General features: G+C 42.8%; 1 protein-coding gene across 3 annotated transcripts in view; it reads left to right on the top strand.

Moving 5' to 3' along the window:
* Positions 1 to 9,495, top strand: part of FBXO42 (F-box protein 42) — a 129,149-nt gene that overhangs the window by 37,295 nt on the left and 82,359 nt on the right. Inside the window, exons 2-3 of one of the 3 annotated variants that reach the window (XM_011939877.1) lie at positions 7,866 to 8,000; positions 8,967 to 9,233. In XM_011939877.1, coding sequence (XP_011795267.1) covers positions 8,984 to 9,233 — 250 coding nt within the window. In that variant the 5' untranslated portion in view covers positions 7,866 to 8,000; positions 8,967 to 8,983. Of the gene's footprint in view, positions 1 to 7,842; positions 8,001 to 8,966; positions 9,234 to 9,495 lie in introns of those variants that run through there. The other 2 variants (XM_011939878.1, XM_011939876.1) reach the window with 2 other exon arrangements.

A 9,495-nucleotide genomic window follows, 5' to 3' on the forward strand; every position in this document is an offset into this window, starting at 1 on the left:
TGTTAGCCAGGATGGTCTCGATCTCCTGACCTCGTGATCCACCCACCTCGGCCTTCCAGAGTGCTGGGATTACAGGCGTGAGCTACCGTGCCTGGCCAATTTTTGTGTTTTTTATAGAGACAGAGTCTCCCTTTATTGCTTTGGCTGGTCACAAACTCCTAAGCTCAAGCAATCTGCCCATCTTGGCCTCTCGGAGTGTTGGGTTTACTGGTGTGAGCCACTGCACCCAGCTCTAAAGGTAATTCTGTGAGTGGCAAAGGATATCAGCTTAAGGGACAATAATTTGACAATGTTTAATCCCTTTACCTTCTCCAATTTTATTCTCTGAAATCTACCTATTCTTTATTTTTGTTGTTGTTTTTTGATTTTTTGAAACAGAGTCTTGCCATGTCACCCAGGCTGGAGTGTAGTTGTGCGATCTTGGCTCACTGCAGCATCAACCTCCTGGCTCAAGCGATCCTTGCACCTCAACCCCCCTGTAGCTGGGACTTCAGGTGTGCGCCACCATGACCAACTAATTTTTGTATTTTTTATAGAGAAGGGTTTTGTCATGTTGCCTAGGCTAGTCTCAAACTCCTGGACTCAAGTTTTCTGCCTGCTTTGGCTTCCCAAAGTGCTTGGATTATAGGCGTGAGTCACCACACCTGGCTTCTACCTAGTCTTTAAAACTCAGCTGAAATGCTTGTCTGTGAACCTTCCTTATACTGGTTGGAAGCCATCTCTTCCTTGAACCGCTAAAGCTTCTTGTTTTGTCTCATAGGTCATTTATTATATAATGCTCTGTGTTGGTATTATTAATTTATGTATCCTTGGCTCTTACTGGGTCAGTCTCTTTGAGAGCAAATAGTGACATATCTTCTTTTTGTACCTTGTATGGGAGCTAAGTACAGTATATTTTTTCTTTTTGTGTTTTTAATATTTGATAGTAGTCAAGCTTGCAATAAGCACAGTGTTTTTACATATAGCAAATGTTTCATTGATATTTGTTGAATGCACAGAGTAGGGTAGAATTTTTAATTTTGTCCTTTTTCTACTTTCTGTAACTTTTTCATTTGAGTTGATACAATGATAATGGTGGTATATTCATAAGAAGGCTTATTGTCTTAGATTGAATCATTTTATGATCTATATATCTCTCATTCAACAGTATTTTATATTTTCAAGAGTAGCATTTAGTACTTAGCTTACATTAGTGCTGCTGAGGTGGTTAATTTTATGAGTTCATAATGACATCTGTTCAGGGTTGCTGCTTTGTCCCTAAAACCTCAGAAGCCCTCATGCTGTGGGATGACTGTGGGTGCCTACATTCAGTCCAGTCCCTTCTTCTTCTTTTTTTTTTTTTTTTTACTTCTCAGCCTCCCAAAGTGCTGGGATTACAGGCGTGAGCCACCACACCTGGCCTAATGATGTAATTTCTCGACTGGGCACAGTGACTTATACCTGTATTCCCAGCACTTTGGAACATTGGGACGGAGGATCACTTGAGCCTAGGAGTTAAAGGCTGCAGTGAGCTATAATTGTGCCACTGTACAATTATACCCTGGGTGACAGAGCAGAACCCTATCTTTATTTTTTATTTTATTTATTTATTTTTTTGAGACAGAATTTTGCTCTTGTTGCCCAGGCTGGAGTACAATGGCACGATCTCGGCTCACTGCAACCTCTGCCTCCCAGGTTCAAGCAATTCTCCTGCCTCAGCCTCCCAAGTAGCTGGGATTACAGGCATGCGCCACCATGCCCAGATAATTTTTGTATTTTTAGTAGAGACGGGGTTTCTCCATGTTGAGGCTGGTCTCGAACTCCTGACCTCAGGTGATTCGCCCACCCTGGCCTCCCAAAGTGCTGGGTTTATAGGCGTGAGCCACGGCGCTCGGCCAGAACCCTATCTTAAAAAAAAAAAAAAACCCATGCGAGCTCAGCACAAAGGTGTTCTGAGTAGACATGTCAGTAAACCGTACACTCATTTGAATGCCTAGTGCTAAGAAGACAAAGATGCCTAGGCCAATGGTCGTGTCCCCAGGGAGCTCAGATTCCAGTACATTCATTCAATCCGTTGGGGAAGCTGAAAAGGTCTAACACAAATGTGAAAGGTGAGAAGGACTTCTTTTAAACAGTTTCATGAAAACTACATTCACTGAGTTAGTATACTTACGTGTGAAAACTTTATAGGGCTTCTTTTGGCATGAAAACAAGAAAAACTCAGGGTTTCAAAATGCCTCTATATCCTTGGGGGAATATGAGTGATGATTTTGTTACCTAATCATGGAAGTGAAAAAGAAGGGCTATGCAAATTGGTGTTTGGCATGTAATTACAGAGGAGTTGCATCTGAGCTCACCCATGTGTGTTCTCCTTGGCATCTGTTCCTAGGGCCAAATTAGCAAACATGCCCTCAGAGGTATGGGGTTTGATGTTTTTGTGGAGGGTGTAACAGTTGAATGGTGGAAATTGCTTAATATTGGCTATTACAGCAGTATGAGTCTCTTTATGTTGGCTTGCTATTGTATTTTCAGACAATTTGGAAAGAGAGTGAGTTGTTTTATTGAATCAAATTTATTCTGATTGGGGAAAATAGTAATGTAAATAATCTTTTGCAGCCTCCATTGATTCATTTTGTTCTGCAACAGACCTTAGGCTTATAGTCTGTCAAAATGTACAAGGGAACAACTGTATTTGAGATGCTATATTTAATTTAAATGTCAACCATTCAGCCAAACGAATCCATTTCTTTGGACTCTTTTCCTTGGTGAATTTTAGAACTGAGTGGAGGTTAAAAACATAAGAAAGTTAGGTTGGGCACGGTGGCTCACGGCTGTAATCCCAGCACTTTGGGAGGCTGAGGTGGGTGGATCACTTGAGGTCAGGAGTTTGAGACCAACCTGGCTAACATGGTGAAACCCTGTTTCTACGAAAAATACAAAAATTTGATCATGCCACTGCACTCAGCCTGGGGCACAGAGGGAGACTCCCATCTCAAAAAAAAAAAAAAAAATTAGCTGGGCATGGTGGCGCGTGCCAGCTACTTGAGAGGTTGAGGTGGGAGAATCACTTGAACCTGGGAGGCAGAGGTTGCAGTGAGCTGAGATCGCGCCACTTCACTCCAACCTGGGTGACAGTGAGACCCTACCTCAAAAAAAAATTATATATATGTGTGTGTATATATATATGTATATATATTTATATATGTATATATGAAAGTTAATAAATCAGGGAAGTTAGCCAGTAGGAAATGATAATACAAGGGAACGAGTAAGAGGTACTACGGGAAGTGGTATTTTTCCAGTAATAAAAGGCATGGTTTGATATGGAGTTTGCTTTCGTTGCCCAGGCATGGTCTGATATGGAGTTTGCTTTCGTTGCCCAGGCTAGAGTGCATGGCGTGATCTCGGCTTACTGCAACCTCTGCCTCTCCAGTCCAAGCCATTCTCTTGCCTTAACCTCCCGAGTAGCTGGGATTACAGGCACCTGCCACCACGCCCAGCTAGTTTTTTGTATTTTTAGTAGAGACGGGTGAAGGGTTGGCCTGCCCCTCCACACCTGTGGGTGTTTCTCGTTAGGTGGAACGAGAGACTTGAGAAAAGAAATAAGACACAGAGACAAAGTATAGAGAAAGAAAAGCGGGGCCCAGGGGACCAGCGCTCAGCTTACAGAGGACCCACGCCAGCACCGGTCTCTGAGTTCTCTTAGTATTTATTGGTAATTATCTTTACCATCAAAAAGATAAGGGAGTGGCAGGACAATAGGATCATTTTAGGGAGAAAATCAGCAGTAAGACATATAGATAAAGATCTTTGTGACCTGAATAAGTTCAAAAGAAAATGCTGTGCCTTGAGATGCATATGCAAACATCTCCATAAACCTTTTAGCAGTATTGCTCCAGTAAATCCCACCTTATTCCCAAAGGCGGTTTTCTCTTTGCTCAGTAAACAAAGCACACAATGGGTTTTACACGGAGATGTTCCATTGCCCCGAGGGCAGGAGACAAATGTTTTTCTCTTACTAGAGATTAAGAGAATGGTGATGACCTTTAACCACAAGCAGCCTTTAGGCACTTGTTTAACAAAGCACATTCTGTACAGTCCAAAATCCTTTAAACCTTAAGTCACCACAGCATATATCCCTTGCAAGGACAAAGTTGGGGGTAGGGTCACAGATTAACAGCATCTCAAATACAGAACCAAATGGAGTCTCTTAAATCTACTTCTTTCTATATAGACACAGTAACAGGCTGACCTTTCTTTTCCCCACAGACGGGGTTTCACCATATTGGCCAGGCTGGTCTTGAACTCCTGACCTCAGGTGATCCACCCGCCTTGGCCTCCCAAAGTGCTGAGATTACAGGCGTGAGCCATCACACTCGGCGTATGTTTTAAGACAGGAATTTGGGCTGGAAATGGAGGTCTCTGTTGTTTGAAAGGCCTCCCTCTAGCAAGTCAGTCATGTTGAAAAACACCTTATCCACATGAGCATGGAAGGAGGCCTAACTAGGATCGTTTTTCTTTTTTTTTTTTTCTTTTTTTTTCTGAGATGGAGTCTTACTCTGTCACCCAGGCTGGAGTGCAGTGGCATAATCTCGGCTCACTGCCAATGTTACCTCCCAGGTTCAAGCAATTCTCTTGCCTTAGCCTCCCAAGTATCTGGGACTACAGGCACGCGCCACCATGCCCAGCTAATTTTTGTATTTTTAGTAGAGACGGGGTTTCACCATGCTGGCCAGGCTGGTCTCAAACTCCTGACCTTGTGATCTGCCTGCCTCAGCTTCCCAAAGTGCTGGGATTACAGGCGTGAACCACCACACCTGGCCTGGGATCATTTTTCTAATACAGTTTCAGGAAACCCATTTTAATACTCTTCTGCTTTTGGGGAATGAAGGGAATTGCTCCCTTCTCACCGTCACTGGCTTTCCCCCACACCATCAGGTGGACTTAAGCCGCTCTAGTCCTTCCAAGTAGCCACCAATTGCTGATTATCACTAAGATTCTAATAGCCACTGTGCTAGGACACATTTGTAGTATCATGAGCTTTCAGCCAGTTTGGTAGATAAATTATCTTGGAAGCAATTTTATGAGTTCATGTTTTCATTTTCGTTAATGTCATTCTTCCAGTTTTAAAAGATGTTACACATAATTAGTGCATGAATTACTGCAGTGGTAGAGATGAGGTAGGAGATTTCTGTTCTCTGCTCTCCCCCCTGTCACTTTTTGGAACATTTCAGATCTTTCTCAAAGCCCCAAAGTATATTTCAAGATTACTCTTCTCTTCGTCCCTGCCCCCCGCAATCCAGCTTTTCCCAATTCTGGGAAGAACTGGGAAGAGAAGACCCTTATTATTCTTACTTTCATCAGTGCTAGAGGGAATGCTGGAAATTTGTAAAGTGGGGTGGCATAGTAAATGATATGGGTAGATGTGTGTGGAGCAAGGGAAATAAATGTATTAAAAAATAATAAAAATATCCCTTCAAAAGGACTGTCCATCTGTAAGGAAGCTAGCTGAAGCTGTTAGCTCCTTTAGTGTCTGCCTCAGCTTTGGAGCCTTCTGCCAGTGGTTGAGCGAAGCAGTGATTAAGAGCCTTGCCTTTTCTGCCCAGTACTACATTCCCCTGAGTGGCTGTCTTTGCTCCCAAGCTCTCTGTTGGACAGGCTTTGTCAGGTCTGCATTGTGGTCTGATGATTCCTCCTGCCCAGTCCTGCTCTTTCTGCACTTCTTCCAGAAGTTACTTACCATTAAACTTTTTTCATTCTGAATTCTGTTTAGCATCTGCTTCCTGAAGAATCTAATCTGCAACACAGTTCTTACTTTATAAAACACCCTATTTCCTTCATTTTACTGGTTTTACCTCAGACTTTGCGTATCATGTCATAGGAGTATAAATGAGATGCCTGCCTCTGTGTGTATGTTTTCTTTGTAGAAAATTTAGGGACAACAGATAAACACAAAGAAGACATTTTTAAAATTATTAATAATATTCTCACTAGAAGTAACTGCTGATAATGGCTTATTTTGGCAAACTTCATTTATTTTAAGATGGAGTCTTGCTCTGTCGCCCAGGCTGGAGTGCAGTGGAGCGACCTCAGCTCACTGCAACCTCTGCCTCCTGGATTCAAGTGATTGTCCTGCCTCAGTCTCCTGAGTAGCTGGGATTACAGGCACATGCCACCACACCCGACTAATTTTTGTGTTTTTAGTAGACACGGGGTTTCATCATGCTGGCCATGCTGGTCTCAAACTCCTAACCTCAGGTGATCCACCTGCCTTGGCCTCCCAAAGTTCTGGGATTACAGGCATGAGCCACTATACCCAGCCAGTATTTTGACAAACTTTAGAGAAATGCATGAGTATTCAGCTCAGTAAATTTTTTACAAACAAAAAACATCTGTGTAACCAGTACTCAGTCAGGAAACAGAACTTTACTAGTACCTCAGATACCTTACTTGTAACAGCATAAATTTTGCCTCATTTTGAACTTAATATCATTGTAATCATACAGTATATATTCTTCTTCTTTTTTTCTTTTCTTCGAGACAGGGTCTCACTCTGTTGCCCAGGCTGGAGTCCAGTGGTATGATCATGGCTTCCTGTAGCCTCGAACTCTTGGGCTCAAGCAATCCTCCTGTTCAGCCTCCTGGGTAGCTGGGACCACAGATGTGTGCCACCACACCCGATTAATTATTTTTTTGTAGAGATGGTGCCTCACTTTGTTGCCCAGGCTGGTCTCAAATTCCTGACCTCAAATGATCCTCCTGCTTTGGCTTACTAAAGCGTTGGGATTATAGGGATGAGCCACTGTGCTTGCCCATTCTTCTGTGTTCTGTTTTTTTGTTTTTGTTTTTGAGATGGAGTCTCACTGTATTGTCTAGGCTGGAGTGCAGTTGCCCAATCTTGGCTAACTGCAACCTCTGCCTCCCAGGTTCAAGTGATTCTCCTGCCTCATCCTCCCAAGTAACTGGGATTACAGACACCTGCGCCACCAAGCCCGGCTAAGTTTTGGTTTTTTGTTTGTTTGTTTGTTTGTTGAGACAATCTCACTCTATTGCCAAGGCTGGAGTGCATTGGAGTGATCTCAGCTCATTGCAACCTCCACCTTCCGGGTTCAAGTGATTCTCATGCCTTTACCTCCCTAGAAGCTGGGACTACAGGCATACACCACCACGCCTGGCTAGTTTTTGCATTTTTAGTAGAGATGGAGTTTCACCATGTTGACCAGGCTGGTCTTAAACTCCTGACCTCAGATGCTCCACCTACCTTGTCCTCCCAAAGTGCTGGGATTACAGGTGTGAGCCACTGCGCCCGGCCTAATTTTTATATTTTTTTTAGTAGAGACAGGGTTTCACCATGCTGGCCAGGCTGGTCTTGATCTCCTGACCTCAGGTAATCCGCCTGCCTCGGCCTCCCAAAGTGTTGGGATTACAGGCGTAAGCCACCGCATCTGGCCTTCTATCTTCTTTTGCTTAACATTATGTTTGAGAGATTTATTTATATGTATGTAACCTGTGGTTCTTTCCTCTATAATATTTCATGGCGAATGTACCACAATTTATCTGTTCTGTTGTTGATAGACATTCATGTTCTAGTTTTTTACTGCCTGGATCTCTTATGATATTTTCTATTGTAAATATTGCCTTGTATTTGGTATTTTAGCAAGTGAAGCCTATTCTTGGAACATTTACTATCTTCTTTCTTTTTGTTTGTTTGTTTTTTTTTTTGAGACAGAGTCTTGCTCTGTGGCCCAGGCTGGAGTGCAATGGCATGATCTCGGCTCACTGCAACCTCTGTCTCCCAGGTTCAAGTGATTCTTCTGCCTCAGTCTCCTGAGTAGCTGGGATTACAGGCATGCTCCACTACACCTGGCTAATTTTTGTATTTTTAGTAGAGACGGGGTTTCACCATGTTGCCCACATTGGTCTCAAACTCCTGACCTAAGGTGATCTGCCCGCCTCAGAATCCCAAAGTGCTGGGATTACAGGCATTAGCCAGTGCACCCAATCAAGAATTACTATATTTTGTAAATGGAAATAACCACTACTGAAAACAGAATGCTATAAATAGAATGATGTCTTTTGTTTCTGGCAAAGTTAACTCGGGGTCAATGCCACAGTTGCAGGCACTGCTGGCGAGTATTCTCGGGGCAAACAGGAAAAAGATTAAGTGACTCATCTTGCATAAAAACTTAGAAAAACTGTTCTTTCTTTTCTTTCTTTCTTTCTTTTTTTTTTTTTTTTGAGTTGGAGGTTCGCTCTTGTTGCCCAGGCTGGAGTGCAGTGGCACGATCTCAACTCACTGCAACTCTGCCTCCCAAGTTCAAGTGATTCTCCTGCCTCAGCCTCCCGAGTAATTGGGATTATAGGCATGTGCCACTCTGCCCGGCTAATTTTGAATTTTTAGTAGAGACAGGGTTTCTCCATGTTGGTCAGGCTGGTCTCAAACTTCTGACTTAAGGCGATCCGCCCGCCTTGGCCTCCCAGAGTGCTGGGAATGTGAGCCACCGTGCCTGGCCGAAAAACTGTTATTTCTTAACCCATATTCTCAGAATGTTATCTTTGCAGGACCTAGAGTTAGTTTTTCCTTCAAAGTTTGAAATCTTAGATCATTGTTACTGGCCAAGGAGGCTAGTTGCTCTTCCCTTTGCTGTCAGTCAGTCAGATCCTTGAGTTAGAGGAATTGTTGGAGAGCAAGTTTTCTGGTTTAGGGTTATACCAGAACTTGGCTGCCACTCTGGTTTTCAGTGAAGAGAAAAAATGTAATCAGAAGCCTTTGGGGATGGGCTTGGTATTTGAGCTGTACCTGTCGAATTAAGGTGGCTCACAACTGGTGTTGGAAAGTGCTGAAGAGCAGATTTCATACTGAGAGTGGAAACGAAATTATGAAGAGCTTAGATGTGCATGCCTGAATTGTTTTTGAGCTGCTTTCAGTGCAATACTGATATTTGTGTTTTACCTATTGCAGCTTATTTGTGTTTTACCTATTACAGCTGTTGAGTGGAATGTCATGGCCAGCTCCTCAGACAGTGAAGATGACAGTTTCATGGCTGTGGACCAGGAAGAAACTGCACTGGAAGGGACAATGGAGCAAGATGAGGAGCCCCACCCACTATTGGAGGCTGACGAGACTAGACATAATAGGTCCATGTCAGAGCTGCCAGAAGAGGTTTTGGAGTATATCCTGTCCTTTCTCTCACCATATCAGGAGCACAAAACTGCGGCCCTTGTCTGCAAACAGTGGTATCGACTTATCAAAGGTACTGTGGATAGGAGAAAGGTTTATTTATTGATTTCAAATTTCATTGATTTATTTTTAGACTCCAAATTTAGTTTTTTTCCTCCCTTAAATGTATTATGGTTATAAATTCTGGTATTAGACGATACTACATTTTCTTTTTTTTCTTACCCTGGTTAGTTTAATGAACAGCTTGAATACTAAAGTATCTAATCCCATTTGCATTTTTTAAAATGAGGATTCTTTTTAAAAGCTTCGTATTCTCAGAGTTGATCTGGTTAATC

This window comes from Colobus angolensis, unplaced genomic scaffold (genome assembly GCF_000951035.1).
Source record: "Colobus angolensis palliatus isolate OR3802 unplaced genomic scaffold, Cang.pa_1.0 Scaffold185, whole genome shotgun sequence".
In the NCBI taxonomy this organism is placed as follows: Eukaryota; Metazoa; Chordata; class Mammalia; order Primates; family Cercopithecidae; genus Colobus; species Colobus angolensis.